Below are 22,512 nucleotides of genomic sequence, written 5' to 3' on the forward strand. Positions count from 1 at the left end.
AATAATTTTTTAAATTTTCTAACAAGATTGCCATGAAAAGTAAAAAGCTTACATCATTACAGAGAAAAGCTTTTACCATATGGGGGAAAATACAATCTACACTGGTGAACTATGTTCAATAACTGAAAGAATATCTATTAGAATAAGATGAAGAAATTATTTCATATGAACTCATATCAAAATTGTGTTATATAATTACTGTGTTACACAAAGATTGCTACAATTTGTGAACAGTGTTGTATCAAAACCATGTTATACAAGGGTTACCAAAATATAATAGCATTAAATTGCATACTTCTAGCCCTTCTGTTTACAAATATTAATTATTTTGTTATAATTATCAGTAAGATTTTACCTATGTGCGCCATCATGGCTGCACTTCTGTAATCTCGACATCAAGCATCTTTTGAATTTCAATGTAGGTGGCACTGTTAGTAATTTTAAGAATTCTATCGGTCACAACTGTTCATGCTCCCGACGGACTTCTGGGGGAGCTGCCGGCAGGCCGCAAACAAACAAAAAGCAAACATATTGATTCATGGTAGTTCATGAATACATGAATCAATAACTAGTATGTATCAATAACTAGTGATGTTAAACAATCAGCAGATCCTCTCCAGGAGGAATCTTGGGAGCATGAACAGTCATGACCGGAAGTGCTGCCATGACGATGCATATAGGTAAAATCTTACCCAGTTATTCTTTTAGGACCAGTTTTTTTTTTTTTTTTTTTTTTGCTTATCATAGGTGGAGACCAATTTTCAGATTTTAGTTTTTATTTAACATTAAATACAGTGCTTAACTATTTTTACAATAAAACTCTTATTCAGATTTACAGCCTCTTAAAATATGCATTTTGGCATCATGCCCTCATCAGTTTATTTTTTAGGTTGTTTCTTTATACAAATTAGTATATTGGAGATTCCAGACATTTAAAATAATCATGTTAGACATATTTAAGAACTTCAACAACATACTGGACATACTAATAATCTTGTTAATCTGGCTTAATTGAAAGCTGATTTATCTAGATTAACTGAAATAATTTGAAAATAGTACAGACTATATTAAACCTTTGTTTTTTATTAAATATTTCAAAAATGGGGGTTTTTGTAAGCCCCCAAAAAAGATCATGTTTATTTCCCATTTAAAATGCATTACTTTACTATAATATAAAATAGTGTGTTTGTGCATCAACATTTTCTTTTGTCCTCATGTATGCAGATAGTATAATATTGAGTATGAAAGTTTGCAGTTGCAAACCATCATTTTGTCTTATATTTACAGTATATTTATATACATATATATGCACACATACATGAGACAGAAACAGTTATTTAAAAAATATCCTGTTTGTATGGTTATAACAGAGTTTGAAGATGTCTTAAGATTTTAGTCATTTTTTTAAATATATTTTTACTAAATATTCTCCAGTTAATAAAATCTATTTTGTTTTGGTATTTGTATTATGGAAAAAGTTGATGAAAATGCTTTCTTAGCTCTTGTGTTGATGACNGTCTAAATATAAAGATTTTACCAAAGGTATCTAAGATTAAAAATGCTTTCATTTATAAAATCCATTAAATTTTTATTCTTTGTTAGTACTATTTAAAATAATATATATTATAAATCAGAGATGCCAACTACTATAAATTTTCTGTAGTTTTACAAAAGTTACATGAAAATTACAGACTCTCAGATAACTCTTTAAAAATTATGGAATGGTCTTTTATACTTTCAAACAAGTGTACTAATGCAACAATACATGTACTTGCTACTTAGTGCTTGTCCATACAGAATTGCTATCATCCTGAATCTCAAACCAATCAGTCTATTTATATCAATAATGTGGTTAGTATATACTGTGAGTGTTACCAGTTTGCAAGTGGATAACTAAGGATATGTCTAAAAGTTGTTTCTGTACATGACCAAGTTTCATAACCGTGTAAAAACCTATCAAAATATGAGTCATACTTGCATCTAAAAATGACACATGCTTTTATGACATCACAATTGGGTGCATTGGAAAAGTACAAGTGAAAATTCCATAGTGCATCATGTAGACAAAATGGTGAAGTCTGTCAATTACACAAATTTTATTTTATTGAAAGAGAAATTGAATTTAAATTTATTATAGATCTATTATAAATTATATTTTATTTTTATATATATAAAATACTTAGCTTAAAATCATTATGGCATGTTTTTCTGTCACAAAAGAAAAAATAATGATAATAATGACTGCATGGAAAATTGATGAATTGTCATGAAACATTTTAACAAGTGGTGAGTGAGTGAAGTAAGCAGAGAGACACAATCTCCTAGTAACAATGTAATTTTATAATTTGTTTCAGAAGATAATTTGAAAACATTTCAACTTATTGTAGAACAAAATTAAGATAGTTTCTGAATATCTTAAAATTGGGATGATGACATAGCAAATAAGCATGGAGGGCATTGCTTCCCCATTCACCCTTCTCCAGCCATAAAAATCCTCATATTTTCCAGCAGATTTCACTCACTTAAAGTTAGAATTTTCTGTGAATTCACAGCTACATTTATCCTTGAATTATTATTATTATTTTTTTGAAGAAGCTAGTCCAAATGGGCTTGTGACATGCTCTGAGATGGTCCAAATACCTAGAGATGCTCAATACTTGTACTTTAACTGGAACAGTGACAATGCTTCAAATCAACCAATATTACGTAAAATGAATCATCACCACATGTTAGATGCTGCATATAGCAATTTCAGCAGCAACATTATACTATTGATAATAACAGAATGATTAGCTGTGCATTTTCTACTTGCCACATTGTTCTCCAGGTCATAATCTATGTGATTTTGCTTTTGTTGTTGTGGTGACACTTAAAAAGTATGGTTCATCAAGAACATGTTGCAATTTGGAAGCCTTGAATGGCAGTATCACACTACATGTGAGAAGCATCACTGAGGATTAGTTATGACAATACCTCATTCTGAAGATGTAAAATGCCTTCAGAATGTGGACCATATTGAGCAGTATCTCCTGCATCACCAAGTATCCAGTATCACCTGCATGAATGCCTTGTATAAATAAACTCACCAATACATCACTTTTGGCACTGCAAGCTTTGTTGCTTGCAGTGCCAAAAGTGATGTATTGGTGAGTTTTGGTGCTTTTTTTATGGAAATGTCTTCCATGAAAAATACCAAATTTGATTGCAATTGGATGCTAAATATCTCTGTATACAGCATTGAATAGCAGTACTTTAATTACAATCACTCCATGTATAATAAAAACAGAACACTATAATTTGTTTACAGAAAATTAATTAAAAAGTCAGAGAGAGAATGTCTGTTAAGGAAATAAAATTAAAATTTTAAAGCTAACATTTAAACTTAAAACCACAAATAAGATAAATCTTATGATCATTCATTTATTATGAATTGACATTTTAAAAATAAGTTTAATTTTGAAATTTAAGAATAATAAATTTACAAGAAGTCTATTTTTATGTCATAATAGCAGAATTCTATGTAAACAAACTGATTTATCAATTTGTATCTTATATTGTTCTGCCATATCTACTTAAAAATAAGGTGAAATAAAAAATATAATCAAATTGAATGCTGTCTAATGACATGAAAATACAGTTTCAAATTCAATACAAATACAAATATTTATTGACAATAATCATATTTAAAAAAGTACAGAATAAAGTTAACTTTTTAAAATATTATTGTCAATAAATACAAAAAAGTTATTACAAATAATTAAAGAATTATAGTTACTTTATTCTAAAATATATTTTTGAAATGGAATGTAATAACTAATGTATAAAGTATAACAAAATTGATAGAAAAAAAAGAAAGAATGAGATAAATTAAATAAGTAATTAAAATCATGAAACTAAATTAAATTATTGCAGTCATAATTTAAACACAAGAAAATATAACAACATAAATAATCTCAAAAGTATTAAAGATAAAATAGGTAAAGGATAAATGTACAATAGAACAGTTTTTCTCAGCTGATTTTTCCATAACCATATTTGAATATAAACAAATTTTCATGACCTTAATATTGAATCTGTTCTGTACACAAAAGAATTTTTTTATTATTTTTATATTTTAAAATAAGAGATTAAGAATAAAAACATAGCATATATAATTTTTGAAAAAGATCACTTATGTTTTTTAAACGCAAGTTAAAATTTTCATTAATTTTTTTTAAATGTATATTTTTGATGAATCTTGTTAAATATTAGAGTTTTTAGTTTAAAAAATTTTATTTTTAGAGACCTACAAGAGTTCTTAGAAACTCTCTTCAAGTTTTGTGGGAGAAAACACATACATTAAAATCTGAACCAGCAGGAATTAAAGGATCATCTGAAATAACACCACTTGATCATGATTTTAAAATTAAAAAAAAAGAGGTAATATTTTTATAATTTTTCCGATAATTATGATTAATGTTAGATGAGTATAATAGTATTTGTATATAAAAAAGGTGATTCTTTGTGTCAGTAATGTCATAATATTATTCAGAGGTAATAGAAACACTGAGAAATCATGCTTGGTCTTATTTGATTGTTACAAGATGAGTAGAAATGTTGGAAAATAGAATTCAGCTTTAATATTCAGTAGTATGACATTTTTAAGAATATTTGACATTAAGATGGGAACTACTAGAATGTTCTTTGTATTTTCCTGATTGCAGTATGATGATGATTTATTTCACAAATTGAAGTTTAATCACAATAGTAGCAGCTAATGGATAACTTTAGAGAATTTTAAAGGTTGTTGAATTATAATATTTATTATTGCATGTTTTCTTATTTATATTTATTATTTTATACATATATCTTACAGTAAACTTTTGCATTATGACTAAGTTGCTTTACAATTCCTCTTTTTATATTACAGCTGAATGAAATGTCTCTTTTAAATGCAACATTCTTTTGTTTGTGATATTAAATTCTGAACTTCTAGGAACAGTTTATGACACTGAGTCTATAGAAAATTATGATTGTTCACTTAATAATAGTTTTCTATGAATTCATTGAATGTAAAAAAAGAGTCAAACAACCACCAGATAACAGAAAAGTAGCTTGGTGTAATTATATTTAATTAATTACTAAACAATTTGTCACTAGAAGGCATAAGGTGCCATCTCATATTAAATTTAATAATTAAATAATTTAGAATATTCTGGAAGAAAAGAATTTGCCCAGAGTGGGACTCAAACCTGCAACTCCTGCTTATTGTGCAGATGCATTGCCAGCAATAATAATACCAAGGATGGTTATATCATATTTAAATATGTCTGGAAGAGGAGATCAGACTGGAGGCTCAGGTAGCATAACTATCAATGCATCTGCACAGTAAGTGGGAGTTGCAGGTTCTAGTCCCGCTCAGGGCTGATTCTTTTCTTCCAAAATATTCTAAATTATTTAATAAATATTAATTTAATTTAATTATAATTATTAAATTTAATATGAGGTGGCACCTAATGTCTCTCCCTAGTGACAAATTATTTAGTAATTAATTAAATATAATAACAGAAAAGTAGCCTGATGTAATCTAGTAGCTGTTTGGCTTTACAAATTTATCAGGTTTCGTGTTTATGGATGTAAAAAAGAGTTTATTGTATTTGAAAATTTTATCAATTATAAGTTAAAAATATTTAAATATTTATATTTTTCAATTTGAAAATCATTATCTTATCATTTAGAATATCATATAATCTCTAAATTAGCTAATTGCTATATACTGTGTGTGTGTGTTTTTCTTTTGGTGTGTTTATAACTCATGGTATCTGTTTAAAAGACAATTTGAAAGGGAGTATAGATTATTTGATGAGGCTGGTTATGCACCAATTTTAAATTGTTTCACAAACTATCATCCGTTGCTTCATAGGTGCAGGGTATATAATCAAGTGGTTTATACAAGAATTCTTTTTATTCTGGCAATTTTCTGCAGGATATACTGTACGTTACCACAAGTTATATGCATGAAAATATGAGAATGGTAATGAAATTTAGCATTATTTAACATGATATGACACTATGAAGAATTTTATTAATATAGATAGTTAACATTGGCTATTTTAGCAAAATTATTACTGGATATTAAGTTATTTAATGATTTTATGAATTTATCCTTACTCTAGGAAACTAAAAAATGATAGCTTAATGTAGGATTTGAATTCATAATTCGTATCAAACTGTAGAAGTGTGTTTCTTCTTACACTATCCATATCAGATTTTCTTGACATACATTAATTTTAGATTAATATATAATTATATTAGCAAAAAAATTAACTATTTGATATTAACAGTAACTGGGATTAATGATGATTTTTATTATGTTTAATATTGATAAATTATATAGTAATAGCATTTAATTATTCATTTGTTGGAATAATTATTAATTTTGACAATGTTTATACATACATTCATATATTTAGCATCAACTTGAATTGGAAATACAAGAAGCATTTTTGCATTTTATGGCATCTATACTAAAAGGATTTCGATCATATCTCTTACCAATAACAAAAGCACCTACTGTTGGAACTACTGATCCTAGTTCGTTATTTGATCTTCAAGGTAAAGAAAATTATTTTAAAATCTGTTAGATGTTAAACTTTTTTAAACTATGAAATTTGTTTATAATGCATATTTCACAAAGGTTGAAAATGTTTGACTTTAGCACAATAATATAAGTTATTAATAATAAAAATGTGATTAAAATACTTCTCTGTCCTTTCAGTTATAATGTCCATTAAATCGGGCATTACAGAATAAAACAAAAGTCGTGATAATTACTTCTATTCATGTCTGTAATATTGATCAAATGGCATTTTCTATGCAAAATTAAATCTGATGTTTTTATCGTAATTTTGATTAAGTTATGTATCTATTTTATTTGTACAAACAGGTAACTCTTAGTAAATAGGCAGTGATGCTGAAAATGAAAATAATAATAAATAATCATCATCAATATTAGCAAAAAGGGATGTAAGCTGTTTTCCAAGGGCAAAAGCAACTACAATTATTGTAGTAAATAATTTATTGTAAAAATGTTAGTTTGTTAATTTTAACATTTTTTTTTTTTAATCAATAAATTTAAGGATTTGTTAGAATATAAGTTAGTAATTTTCCAATTACAATTTTCCTTTAATAATTTTAATAACATAATTATATAAATTATATAGTTCCAATCCTTGACAACTTATTTAGGTTTTATCCAAAATCATTGGGCTTTGCTGAATTATTTGTGATAGTTTAAATCACACTTGTATTTTTTCAAGTTCTTTATAATCTTAGTTAAGAAGTTAATACATATGTTTTCAATAAGTAATAACTTTTGTTCAATCACAATTGAGCAATTAATCTTGTTGCATTGATTCTTGTAGTTTTCTTTATATATAGTTGAGATAAAGTTATATCCATAATTTTTAGAACCAAGGATGGTAGATTGACATATACCATCTTGATCAGTAGTTACAGAATATGACGTTGCTGAGTCAAGCAACAATATATAATTGTGTTTCAAATTGTGTATAACATTTTAAACAGCTACACCAAATGATTGCAGTGTTTTATTGAATTTAGTCTGTCATAATTGATTGATGTATAATCTCCTGTTTTGCTTTATCATTTCTTGATGTAAAAAAATTATGTTTTCATCACTCTAAAATTTCAACTAGTAATAATATTTTATTATTCATTGTATGAAGAATGGAAATATCCAAATATGGTTAGTCTTGTGGTGATACCATATCCACATATACAGTGCGTTAATGAACATAATCCATTCCAAGACTATGTTCACTATCCAAATTGTTCGTTAATCAATTATTGATTTATTATAGATTTTTATGAAAATTTGATTAATTTGTTCTGGAGAACCACAGAAATAAATAAAAAATTATATACTTCTTTTACTATGCTTATTTATATGTAATAAACTAAAAGCGCACTCTCCATTTTTTCATAGATTGCATATCTTTGTTTCTCAGATGCGATTTTCGTTACTCCTTTATCAGCTCAAGTCTTTTTGATTATATCTTTCTTAGCTAAGATATATCTACTGTAGATCTGTTGAAATCATCTGCCTACAATATCAGACATCTTCTGCCCACTCTCTACCTGGCTATTATCTCTTACTTAGTTTCTGTAGTGAACACAGTTCTTGATCCTTTTTAGTCCCCATAATAATATCAGTTTTTTAAATAAAAAGTTCAGAAAAGCACTTACAAAAATTCAGAAAACAGAAATTAACTAGCACAAAAAAAAAAATTTATGTATACAACTGTGAAAGTCTTATTCTATAAACCATGTGTAGATGCCATTAAAATATAGTTTTAAAAATCTTAAATGCAGCGTTGATTCTTGTGTTTGTTGTCTGAATATAAAAATCATTCGCGAAAGTATTTGTTGTCAGATTTGTTCGCAGTCTGAACTGTTCGTTAACTGATCACCCACATAATAAATCATTCAGTTTATTAATGAATTATATAATTTTGTATGCAAGTCCACATTTGAAATTTTTAGAGCTGTGCACAAATATGACAAGTTATCATTTGTTATCTTCATCTTGCTAGTCAATTTAGGAAACATGTGATCTAAAGCTGCATTTCAATCAAAAATCACTCCCAAGGTATAGGTCAGTTTTCTTTACTATTTGAAGAGATAAATTATCAAGATATAACTTGGTTTTTTTTTTTTTTTTTGAAATTTTGCTATTGTTTTGGAAAACAATTATTTTAGTATTATCACATTTTTTGTTAAGTACAATGATTTGAGATAAAAATTAAGTTGATTGATTTTCCTCTGCTGAGAGAGTTTTGTTAGTGCCATGATGAAAAGGTCATCTGCAAATAAAATATAATGGGAATAGAGTTTTGATAAAGTTGGTCAATATTATTTAGATAAAAATTAAATAAATAGAGAGAAAGCTAATTGCCTTAATGAATTTTTTGTGATGACATAAATGAGACAGGTATAACATTTCTCTGGATGATATTGACATTGTATTCTGAGAATAGTTTAGGCACAGTAGAGTATGATCATATTCATCAACAGAATAACAATATTAAATACAAAACATGTAGAAACATTATTTAATGTTGGAAATGATTATGTAAGAATTTTAAATGATGAACAATTTATTATGGGAAGTTAGGAAATACAATTATTAAATATACATTATTGTGAAGGATGTAACATATATGTCAAATATTAAGTAGTCATATCAAATCAGATTATCCAGCAGAATTTACCTCTATCATGCATAAAGGAAAAATCTATAATTGATTTTACTATCTGTTCTGAATTCCTATTGGATTTATACATAGATTTTAATATAACTTATGATGCTTCATATCATTTTCTTTCTGTTGCTAAATTCTTGATCATATTGGAAAAAAAGACAAATAAACTTAATAACAGTTACCAAAAGAGAAATATATAATTCAAATAACAAATAACTTGAAGTATGTATATATTAAATACTGGAAAAAACAAACTATTCAATATAAATTCAAGAAACCTTGGTTTAATTTCAATTGTTATAACAGGAAGTTAACAAAACAGCAAAATCTAAAATTATTTAGGAAAAACTCAAATAATCAAGATCTTATTAATTATAAAAATGTTTTAAAAACCTTACAATAATTTACTTAAAGCTAAGAAAAAATATATTTCACAAATTTGGAAACTACTTTGATTAATGACAGAAATAATTTCTTTCGGTCAACAATTCACAAAATTTCATTTCAATATTGATTCTAGCAGTAATTTTCCAGAAATAAATTTTGATATACTGTTAAATGTTTATGATTGTTTTTCTAGAATTTCATCATTTCAATCATCTTTAACTTTCAGGTCAGACAACAACAAATATCTGAACTCAAAATTTACAACGTAGGAATTAGATGACTCAATTAATAAGATGCACTTTCTTATCCAGCTTTATGGAATTTGTTTGGCTTTATATGATATTTAAAAATGGAGATAAATCCTCTCCCAAAAATTACAGACCAATAGCCCTCCTCTCAACTATAAGAAAATGTTTTATGGCAATTTTAGCTAAAATACTTTAACAGTGGACTAAAGAAATGGGCTTAGAATCTAAATTTCAATATGCAGGTGTAAGAAATAGGAGCTAGGGATTGGCTTTTTTCTGTTATTATTATTAATTCAACTTCATTTGGAAAAAAAAGCATAGGAAATTATTCATGGCTTTCATAGATATAAACAAAGCTTTTGATACAGTATATGTACCACTTTTAGTTGAAAATCTGAGGGCTAAAAAAATTGGAATTAGTTGAATAATGTTCTCTCTCTCTCATTTAAATAATATATAGAAAGATAAGATGAACTTGATTAATTAAGAAAAGAAATTAAAATTTTTTATAAATTTGTAGGATAAATATATACATAGAAATGACATATTCATATTTACAATTTAGCCTAATAAAAAAAAGATGATCAATAGTAAAATTCTTATACTGCCATCTTAATTTTATATTTTGTAAATTATTTTCTGTTATTAGGCATATATTATATAGAAATGAAGATAAAATTAAAATAATGCTTATATACTTATTTGTATTACATTATTTTATTTCAGGATTTCTTAGAAGTAGAGATAAAGCATATCATCGATTTTTTGTCATGATGATGAAAACACAAATGTTTATTCGTTTCATTGAAGAGCGTTCATTTGTATCTGATAAAGATGCTTGTTTGGCATTTTTTGATGAATGTACTGAAAAGGTCGATGAAACAGGAGCAGTACGTCTTCTGGAATTTGAATCTCAGCAAAGTGATAGAACAGTTTTTATTGCACCACCTGAACCATATGGATTATTGTCTGGAATAACTTACACATATCACGAATTTGGTGTTTTAAATCCACAGTTATTTCATCGACATCCTGAAAAAACATTGCTCAGTGTGATTGCTCAAGAGAATTCAACGCCTAATAGTCCACTAGCTAGAAGAACAAAGCAAGAAATTAAATTAGCTCAGAAGGTATATACTTTAATATAAATTGTTATATTAGTTATTAAGTTAAAAATAATTATAATTTTATAAACTCTGAATGTTATAGGTCATCATAATATAATTTTGAAATCAATTTCTAGTGAATGACAATATTTTTATAAATTATGTTAATTTTAAATAGTATAGCATTGATAATTTTTACTTCATCAAAGGAAGATTGATTTACTTAAATACTTTATTATATTTATATCAGATTTTTTCTATCAGATGATTGTCAGATTGGTGGTATATTTTGAATTAAACTGAGCTGAACTGTAGGTTGATATGCATTATTATAATTAAATTGTATATAAACTTAAAATTATCAATTTTCATGCACAGGTTTTGCAATGAGATGAGTTGTAGGCTGACTTTAAATTGCAGATTATAATTTTTATAATATCTAATAACATGTTTACAATATAATTAAGATGCACATATATGAATTGAATGAATCATAATTTTATTTCTTAATTGTAGGTGGCAAAGAAACAAGCAGAAATACCACCAATGTGGGCAAAGTAAGTTTAAATTAACATTACATTCAAATATAATAGAATATTTTAATATTTATTTTTATTGCAGTGATTTTATTCTGTATTATTTAGAATTCAAAATTCCATTATATGAAAAATATTTTATTGTTTACATTTTCATATATTATTAAAATAGTTCTGCTAGATAAAGTATAATATATAGTTTATATTTTGAAAAATGAATAATTGGTAGTAATATTTTTTAATAAAATGGTTAACAATATTTCATCTATTTTTCTAAATTATTTTTAAGACTTTTGTGGTAGTGAATATTATAAATACAAATTAAATCTTCTTCTGTAATTTACTTTGATATTGATTTTCCTATTGCTAAGGAAAGTTTCAAAGAGATTTTTTGCATTTTGCAGTTAAAACTACATACTTGTCATTCTCAGCAGATGTTCACTGTTTGATTTTTCAATATTTGTCTAATATATGTTTTTTTCTCTTGAAACAGTTACATATCCTTACATATTAAAATTACATCTTTGAATACATTCATAAATTTGACAATCTCTGCTTAGTTTTTACCAGCTTAATCCTGCCAACAATTTTTCATCTTTGCAGGACTCAAATGGCTTTGTGAAGACATTTGAAATAAAAACATGCAATTATAGTGTGACTAAATCATAAATTAAAAGGAATGCTTGGAGTGATGTTTCTAAAAATTGTCTTTAATTGGCATAAGTAGTTTTACATTAGAATATTTGCATAGGGTTTTATTAGTCAATGAATTATTAAATAAATGCATACTAATTTGATTGAAAAAAATCAGCTTCATTTTCATAAGACCACTGAAACATAACTTCCTTATTTAATAAAGTAAAAATTACATTACAGATGGATACTAATCCTTTCTTTATTGGACATGGCAAGCAATCACCAGGAACAACTACTTTCCATTGCAGAGAGAACCTTTCTTTAGAGGCTATGCCTCTGCACAAATATGTAAAACAGTCTAAAATGTCCACAGGTGACAATCCCAACACAATTAAAAATATAATATTTCTTTGTAAAAAGAGCTGGCAGAATTACAACTTAATAAAGTAAAAATTACATTACAGAAAAAGAAACACCAAAAAAAAAAAAAAAAACGATAGAACTTCCTTATTTTTATGCACATTGGTATATTATTATTTATAATGTTGTTTTGTATTTGTTTTATTTAATATTATAAATACTTTATTATTATTAAAGTATACATTAATAAATGGATAAATATATTGAAAGAAGTAGGTGTTGATAGAACATAAATATATCTTTAATTAAATGAGAAAAAATTTCAAATTTATTAGTTGATTATTGTTTTCATTTCTTTGTAATAGGTGCCTTGTGGGATATTGTTACAGTTTATGGTTTATTCATTTGCCTGCCTTCACTAAAACATCCTCTTCAAAATCAAAAGCATTGAGAACTGCTTATGATATTTTAGTAAAACTGCAGTCCTTAAAATTACATCCACCTGATGAAGTAAGTATTAACTTTTTTCCAAATAAGAGAGAATGTGTACATAATATTGATAGAATCACGTTTTATTGTATAGTATTTTTCTTAGCTAAGTAAAAATATTACACATTAATATTTGTAGTGTAAAATAAACTGATATATGATATATGTTTGTTTTTTATGATCATTTATAAGAATTTAAAACTCTACTCCATTAGAAACATTTTTTAATGTACTAGTGCATCTTCAATTGAACATCAAAGTCAAAATCATAGAATATAGATTCTTTTAAATATGTGAGACCCGAAAGGCCCTGGGTTCTAATTTAATAATTTTTATTAATAATGTTAAAATATTGTCACCAAATATTACTTCACTTTTGGTGAGGAAAATACTGTTTTAGGTTGGGAAAAACCCAGATAACAGATGTTACTTCCTTTCACAGAAGAGAACATCCTCTGACTTTCCCTTATCTGGTTAAAATCCCGCTCAGATGGGAAATGGTTACCCCTCATTCATTCCCCTTTCATCCGTTCTCATGATAGAGTTACTGGCCGATGATTGGTCGAAATTCAGGAGATATAAGGGAAATTTGTCCGAATTCGAGGAGTTCAGCGACAGATCCGAAGCGTCCAAACTCCACACAGTTTTCCTCCTGATGACCAACGCCCTTAGACGAGTCACTTAGAATAAGTCCAGAGTCTGAACTTAGAAAATATACTTTGTTTTTGTGCACATATCGATCTCCCATATGAAGAAGCAAATGAACTTTATCTCCAAAGTGTCCCTTGCCTACAGAGAAGAAGACGAACGACCACTGAAACAGGTTGTATGTTTTATAAAGATTTTGTGAGCTCTCTCTCGATCGCGAATAGTGTAGAAGATAAGTATAGCTATCTCTCGATGTGTATGTTATTTGTGGTAATTCTATCTCTCGTTCATTGAGATCTTTGTATGATTTATTTTCTTGTTTTATTAAATTGATTATTTCGTTTATAATTAAATGTCCTTTGATTTTGTGTTCGAATCAGATCTCACAAGCGTGTTTGTCTGCGGAATTTAATTGACAAACTGGTGTCAGTCCTGACGAGCATCTGAACTTCGCGGTTCGGATGAACTAGCGGTTATCGCTCTCCTATGAAATATTTGAGATCAGATCTAGTGATCTGCATCGTAGAGAACTAGTCTTACCGACTAGCTGCCTAGTAAGTGATACAGGCGTAAAAACCTACCCTGTACCCCAGGCTAACTCTCACAAATAGTTTTTATATGTATTATATTATGTTTATATTTTGATAATATATAATAATTTTAAAACATTCAGAAATTCCAAAAATTCAAAACAAATAAGAATAATCATCAAACTTTATATTTTATTGTTTAAATAATCTTTAAACTGTATATAGAAATAAATTTCAATCTATCCATGTTAATATTCCATGCATTTTTCAAATGCATTAAAGATTTTATTAGAAACAAACAATTATTTATTGTGACATCATCACTGCAATTTTTAATCACATTTTTAATTTATTTAATTCAAAATATATGCTTTTAACCTCAAATTAGTAAGTACTGTAATGGATTGCTCCTGTACATCATACTTTTCAATTAGTAATGGAGTCATGCTGGTCATTAATTTCTTTCAGGAGAAGATTTTTGCGAGATATTTGCCTCCAAATGTAGAACCCAACAGTGGCACTTCCAATTGCCATCTTCCTTGCAGATATCATGCTTGCAAGCAAATTACTATATTTTGACGAGTATAAGTTGCACTTTTTTTACTACTTTTTGGGGCTCAAAATCATGGTGCATCTTATACTTGATAGGTAACCATTTTTACAGTGAAAATATCTACAGTAGTGGTCCACTCTAGGGACCAACCTATGCAGTGGTCCGTTAAGCAGATGGTCTCTCAACTGAATGGCTAGATTATTAGAGTAGCGACACACGAGTCATTGCCGCCATGTTCTGTCGATTGTCATCACGTGACCTCTGAGTTTACATTAAGAAATTACGATTATTTCAGTTTAATAAAGCATTTTATTCATTTTTTTATTCAAGAATATGACAGATGGATGAATTGATACCTTTATTAAACTGAAATAATTTGTGATGAATGGAACAAGTGGATGATGACTGTTGCAAATAAAAGTTTAACACCAACAAGGAGAATAAAATGAGCCAGCATTGCACAAGTGTGCGATTGGGTGTTACATGCTTGGGAAGGTATTAAAACAGAGATCATTATTATGTCGTTCAAGAAAACCAGAATATCTAATGCTCTGGGTGGTACAGAAGATGAGGCAATCTATGAAGATTCTGATGATGATGATTCAGTCAATACTTCGGGAATTCAAGAAAAAAGGAATGGTGAATCAGTCATTAATGATGTCATAGATATGTTTCCTAATGGGTATAATTTACCAGTAGATAGCAGTGATTCAGTTGAAGAATTTCTTGGGCACTATGATTAAAATAAAATGCATCTTTAGGCAATCCCATTAAAAACGTTTTTTTCTAAATTTTTTGTCTCAAAATAGGGGTGTGTCTTATACTTGACAGTGACTTATACTCAACAAAATATGGTATGTTACAGGCACAGGAACCACAGAAATTTCTTTTTCTGTCAAAAACCAGTTGATGGAGATGGCCATGTGACAGGAGTTGTTATCATGATGGAGTATCCAAGTGTCTGCAAAGTCCTGTTTGACTTGAAGCATCCTTTTTCTGAGCCTTTCAAGGAGCTCTCATTTGTTCCACACTTTCTGCAGTTCTCAATGTTGAATGCCTTCCCTGAGTGAGGTTTGTCTTCTACTGCTTCTAGACCCTCCAAAAAATGTTTTGTGCCATCGAAAAACTTGTGCTCATGATAAGGGAATGTTCCCCATAGGCTCGTTGTAACTTTTCGTAGGCCAAACTCACAGGTTCACCAAGCTTAACACAAAATTTGATGGCACACCATTGCTCTAAATTTTGCTATTCCATTTTCCATAACGCAATACAAAAACAATACTTTGCTTATCACGCTCTTTAGGATCATGTAGTTACCGTACAAGGTTGAAACTGTTACTGAGCATCTAGGAGAGACTGATGTACAAGCTATGCGAAAGGGAAGTCTGCAGTGTTGCTAAATCGCTCTCAGTGATGTCAATCTCATTACTTTTCTGCCACTTCTTGTATATCTTCAAAAAATGGAATAGTTATGTAAACAGAATATCTTTTTATTTCTGATGCAATTTTTTTCACATCTGAAAATTATACTCAATAGCACCAATTAAAGCACAGATTGATGCACAGAAAGTGAACAGGAAAGAATTAATGACAGCACATGTCTTTAGTCTTCTCTTGTTCATTTTCTGTGCAATTTATTTTGGGTAAGGCTTTTGTTTTACCCATAATAAATTGTAAGTTTCAAAATTAGGAGGAGAAACCTGCATGTGCTTTCAAATTGGCTTTTTTACAGATTTCCAATGGAGTATGTGTTTGTAAATATGGTAACTTAAAAGCATTATCATAAATTAAAATAAGATGTTTTTTTTGATTGAATTAATTAATTATGTCATTTCTAAAAGGTGGTATTTATAAATACTAGGTATGTTATCGAGTGCTAATGCTTTTATGTGGCCTGTATAGTCAGCCTGTGCTAGCAGTTAGAGTTCTGTTTGAAATGAAACGCAATGGAGTACAACCTAATGCTATTACTTACGGATATTACAATAAGGTAATAAACAAATCTGATATATATAATTAAATAATATTTAAGAAAAACATATACAAAGTTTTAAAAAATATTATAATAATGAGTATACTGATTTTATGAAAAAGTTTTATATTTGTAAATTTTTCATTCCATGTAAATAAATAATCTATTTAAGTGTATAACTAAAAAATGTTCATCTTGATCTTGATTTATAAATATATTTTAAAAATTAATTATATATTAACATAGTTTAGTTAGTTGCCAATAGCTTCATAGTATTAATTTTTTCAAAATTATGATAAATTTAAAACAGAAATTATGTTATGAAATTCCATATCATAGAAGTTGTCTTAAAAATCAAAGTGAACTCAATGAGAGTAAACTTTTTAGACATGATTTGAATAAATTAATTATGTTTTGGTATAGAAAATTTTTAGATTTTTAATGTTAAAGTAAAAATTTCTGTAAAAATCATAATAAATAAGTTTTGAATTTTTCTTAACATATATTTTATTATTTCCTAATGTTTAAATATATTTATTTCNGAAATTAATATTGAAAGAAATATTTTAAAAATCCATTAAAACTTGAAACTCATTTGAAATAGTTTGAAGTCTAAACATTTGAATGTAAATTTTTTCTTTTGCATTTTTATTAAATTTTAGTTCTTAAATTTGCATATTTGTTGAATACTTAAATAAAAAATATGAGGCACATTGCATTCAAGTGTTTTAATTTTTCAATTGGTTTCAAAATAATGGTATTATTACATTTGCAAAACATTTTTAAGTACAGCCTACAAACTATAAAAAAAAATGACCTAAGAATAAAAGTTAATTTATTTGATAATTTAATTTTTTAGGCAGTTTTAGAGAGTACATGGCCATCAGCTGATTCCAGTGCTACCTTAATGTGGAATAAATTAAGGAATGTTGTTCTTGGAGTAGCACAGTTTCGTCAAGGAGTGAAAAAGAAAGCTCGTAGATCATTGTCTCTTTGTTCGGAATTAGATTATGATCGTATCAGTAGAACTAGCACCGAAAGTAGTAATCCAGAAGAAATTGCGATGATAAAAATTCATCCAACTGAATTTGTTTATGACTTGATAAAAGTGGATGATCAAAGTTCAGGTATATGGTTTAAAAATGTATAATACTTAATATGTAATATAAGATAACTTTTTAAGAAAAAAGGCTAAACCAAAAATTTATTTTAAATATAGTTAGCAGTTTTAATTAATATTAATTTATAAGACCTTTAGATAAAACAAATATATACTGTAGAATCTGCTTATTGTAACCATTTTGGTCTTATATTGATGATGATGATGATGATAACTGATTAAAAACCTTAAATAGGACAAATAGACGAAACAATAATTGTAAGAAATTCTGGTTTTATTGATGCTGGCATTAAAAGGACATGGTAAAAAAAATTATAAAATATATAACTTGAATGTTTATTAATAGTAATTCAAATAAAATTATTTTCATTACCAAACCAACACTTAAACATTAAAATGTTTAAATATTTAAACACTTATTAAAACTGATAGTGTGGCATACTTTAAGCAAAATGTTGAAGCTGATGGTATCATCTGAAAGTATTTGCACATTCAGATAAACTGTCGTTAGTGATAACTATAACTGAAACTGATTAAAATAACTGAACTTTTTAAGTGCATTTTAACAATAATTAGATTGTATTGTATTTTTAAATTAAAAAAAACATTCCTGTATAAATAATATAGAAAGAGGTTCATCTGCTATATCTATAATTATTAAAATAAATCTTTATACTACAAACATTATAATGTTCTTGAATTAATATTACGAATAAGCATTTGTATATTTTTGCATTAAAATTGGATTTAAATACAAAATGTTCAAATTATAATTCTTAATTGTTGCTCTAAATTTCATTTTTGTATGCTTTTAGTTATATGTATCTGTGCAGTTTTATTTCAGTTATAAGTTAGTTATCACAAATTGTTTTTAATTTAAAATTGTTTCATTTGCTTAAAGTTAGCTGAAATTGTGAAAAGTTGAAAAATTTTTCAACAATCTATTGCTTTTAAAATTACAGTATAAGTAATATAAACAATAATTAGTGATGTAACGAATATTCGGTTACTATTCAGTATTCGGCCTGTTCGGCCTATTTTTCGCTATTCGGCCGAATACCGAATATTTAATCACTATTCGGCCGAATACCTAAAAACAGGAGTAAGAAATAACAAAAACACATTAAATTAATTATTTTGGTATTTAGATTTGATATTATTAGTGTAGTTTGTTTATATTTATTTATAACTCATAACATGCACAAAATAAAAAAGAACATAATATTAGTCACTTGCATTCACAATTTATAATTACAAAGATCAGCACACGTACACGTCTACCATTGGAGAATCCTCGCACATCTGAGGGTCTGACCCTGCCTATCCTTCTTTCTAAGCGCTCGTCTTTGCTCTTCCCATTCTCTTTCCTCTATCATAATACGCCCTCACGATACTTTGGATCCGTCACTTTTCCGTCGTAGATTTCTCATTTTACAATTATGTGACTCATAGCCTGGTGATAACGGAGAAAAGAGACAGATAGGACATTGGTATAAGTCACAGTTATGATTTCACAGATTCGAAACAGCTTGGTAGCCCAAACGACCCCAGGCTTTCGCCTGTGCACGCTAAGTGACTGTCATTACAAGCATTTAGCTTTCTAAAGTCTATGACAACAATTGTTTGGCATTGATGGCCACGAATTTCGGGCCAATAAGCTGCCTCGACTTGTTCGATTATGTTATCAACTCAATTTCATATTTATTTTCACATTTTTGCAATCTTTCTCTGTTCTTTTTCCGTTATTTACACATGTAGGTCATTTCATTGTTATCTATATTTGATATCATCACTTATCACATACTGCCACGATGCTCTTGTCTGTCTGCTACAACTGTCAAGAATTAACACGATTGGCAAAGCATGGTGACAGTGGGCCAATAGAGAGCAGGTCCTTGACATAATGCAGTTTGCGCGCCAATTTTCGTACGTGTGTTAATCAAGCCGAATAGTTTGGCCAAATATACTATTCGTTGCAACACTAATAATAATATTTCGTTTCTTTTTATAATTTCCATTTTATTGCTTTTGGCACATCTTAATTAGATATTTGTCATTGGTATCTTTATTCAAAAATTAATTTTAAACTGAAGTTATTTAGATCTATGGTTTTAATTTATAGTTTTTTTATGAACAGACAATAAAATTTGATATATAAGAACAAATGAAAAAGAAAAATTATCTATAATGGCAAAAACTGTATAGTCTTTGGATGATGCAATGTCATATGGCATGGACAAATATAAAGTTCATACATAGTCTTGTCTAAACATATAATTGATGTTTCTTCCATTATTACACTACCTACTAGTTTGCTATGTATTATTTATATATATGTTGTGGCTAAAGCCTGAAGTTTGACCAGTTCCCAAATTGTCTGGCCACTCTGCACTTTGGCTGAGAAGAGTGGCCATGGTCCGATGTACTTGAAATGACCAGTGTATGTGCTACTTTGGCTGGCCATTTTGTGAAGTGGCAGGAAATCTGTGGCCAAAATTCGGTGTGCTGATGCAAGACTGTCAGGTAGGCAGCACATCTTTTGCTTCTGATGTGATGATGGTGTGTACATGCCAGCAAGGAAGGTGCTACATTGTGGCGATAATATTCCATATGTCTGCTGCTTTTTGGAGACAGTCCTGCCTCTTTGACTTGTTCTTATTATTCTGACATAACAATTTCATTGTGAGTAGTGTATTCCTTTTATTTCTATAGTATTCTATATGAATGCTTTCAGTTAAAAAGTTAAGTCTTAGGCACATATAATGTGTGTTGTGGGGTATGTGTGATGACACACATTGCTGAGGTTAATAAAGGATTGTTTGCTATGACATGTTTTCATTTAAAGGAACGTATTAAATTAGCAACAGAACACAATTTACTGGGGCTGTATTCCATGTAACGATATTACAGTTTCAAATATTCATAATTGTTATTCCATAGGTTGTCCTACGGCTACTTCTGACAGGAAATATATGCTGGGTGAAGTTGGGCTACATGTAAATGTGGAACCAACATTTGATATGAAAATCAGGTTCTTGGATACTTTGAATATATTGCTGCAAGAAAAAGCAAATAATAGTGGGATCCTCGCCAAAGACAAATACAGCACTTTTATAGAGGACGTTAAACATGCAAAAGCAAAGCAGAAAAAAGAAGTGTTGACTACTATTGTCGACTAAGAAAATATGATGTTATTGAAGTTGACAGCAAAGAAAAACTTATTGTGCCAATAACAGGACACAATAGTGATATTTTGTACTATATGCATACAGAAGAATTATTCGACATATTGCATGATACCCACTTGAAAATTGGACATGGAGGTTACATACAGATGGAAAAGGAGCTACAAACTAAATAAAAATATGTCACTAAAGACATTATTACATTGTATCTCCACTTATGCAAGCCATGTCAAACCAAATTGTCAAATTCCAAGAAAGGTCTAATTTATAAACCTTTGATGTTTAAAGAATTTAACCCAAGATGCTAGGTAGATCTTATAGACATACAAAGTAACTCTGACAGAAAGTACAAGTTTATACTCAATTATCAGGATCGTTTAACCAAATTTATATTATTGCGACCTCTGAAAAACAGAAAAGCAGAAGAAGTTGCTTACCAGCTACTTGATATCTACACCACTATAGGTGCTCCAAGTGTGCTTTAATCAAGTAATGGGAGAGAATTTTCAAACCAAGTTATAAATGAACTAAAGAACATATGGCATGAACTGAAACCGGTGCACAGAAAGCTGAAGCATGGCCAAAGCCAAGGTTTCGTTGAACATGCCAGCTAGGATGTTCAGAATATGATGATGACAAATCAGTACATTGGGCGGAAAGTCTCCAATTTATTCAATTTGTGAAAACAACTGTATTTCGGAAGTGAGTTTTCCATTCTGCATAAGAAACTGCTCACACTGGAATCTGTGAACGCAGAAGAAAAGTCACTACAAACTGCTGTGTCTTCCCAATCAATGACAGGCAGCCAAAGCTACACTCTATGTAATTGCACTACTAAGTGTTCTACAAATATAGAATAACAAACTGTTGTGTAATTCGAAGTGTCATAAAAGTTCATCTTGTAACAAGTGATGATAGAGATTGATAATTTACTATGATTAATAAGCTTAACACATAATTAATAGTCAATGTAAAGTATGAAATTATACAGATCCACCATGACTTTTTTCTTCCAACTTTGGCCAATTGCTCCATGCCATTTCACAAACTGGCCAGCCAAATTCCAAAATCAAGGAAAGATCATTGACATTTGCCATTTTCTGATTTCAGGCTTTGGCTGTAATATATGTATATAATGATAATATGTTGGTGACATATCTTGGTATTGTTAACTTATCAACTTGGATAAAGAAAGGTCCTAGCTTTGTTCCTCACAGAGTACTAAACTTCATATGTATTATCCTAGGAACTAAGGAAATCTGATTATATTTTAACTAACTATTTCAAATGGAAAATTGTTTCATCTGTAGTAGAAACAATTGCAATAGTCATTAATTCTAGTGAAGTCAAAAATATTTTTTCTTCAATGAACTCTAGTTATTTTAAGTTATTTTATTTAACTGACTCTTTTATTTATAGCTAGATTGTAATTTTTTAATATATTTGTGCATACTACTAAAATTATTTTCTTATGTCTGA

General features: G+C 28.4%; 1 protein-coding gene across 1 annotated transcript in view; it reads left to right on the plus strand.

Annotated features, from left to right (window-relative positions):
- Nucleotides 1-1,522: 1,522 nt before the first annotated feature.
- LOC111631471 (C-myc promoter-binding protein-like) overlaps nucleotides 1,523-22,512 on the plus strand; it is a 55,264-nt gene continuing 34,274 nt past the window's right edge. Inside the window, exons 1-8 of the mRNA XM_023375716.1 lie at nucleotides 1,523-1,542; nucleotides 4,282-4,419; nucleotides 6,453-6,594; nucleotides 10,625-11,028; nucleotides 11,521-11,561; nucleotides 12,902-13,046; nucleotides 16,618-16,746; nucleotides 17,588-17,855. Of these exons, the coding sequence (XP_023231484.1) occupies nucleotides 6,495-6,594; nucleotides 10,625-11,028; nucleotides 11,521-11,561; nucleotides 12,902-13,046; nucleotides 16,618-16,746; nucleotides 17,588-17,855 (1,087 nt within the window). The 5' untranslated portion in view covers nucleotides 1,523-1,542; nucleotides 4,282-4,419; nucleotides 6,453-6,494. The remainder of the gene's footprint in view (nucleotides 1,543-4,281; nucleotides 4,420-6,452; nucleotides 6,595-10,624; nucleotides 11,029-11,520; nucleotides 11,562-12,901; nucleotides 13,047-16,617; nucleotides 16,747-17,587; nucleotides 17,856-22,512) is intronic.

Source organism: Centruroides sculpturatus, unplaced genomic scaffold, assembly GCF_000671375.1.
Source record: "Centruroides sculpturatus isolate CEXI.00-Female unplaced genomic scaffold, Cexi_2.0 scaffold519, whole genome shotgun sequence".
NCBI classification, from domain to species: Eukaryota; Metazoa; Arthropoda; class Arachnida; order Scorpiones; family Buthidae; genus Centruroides; species Centruroides sculpturatus.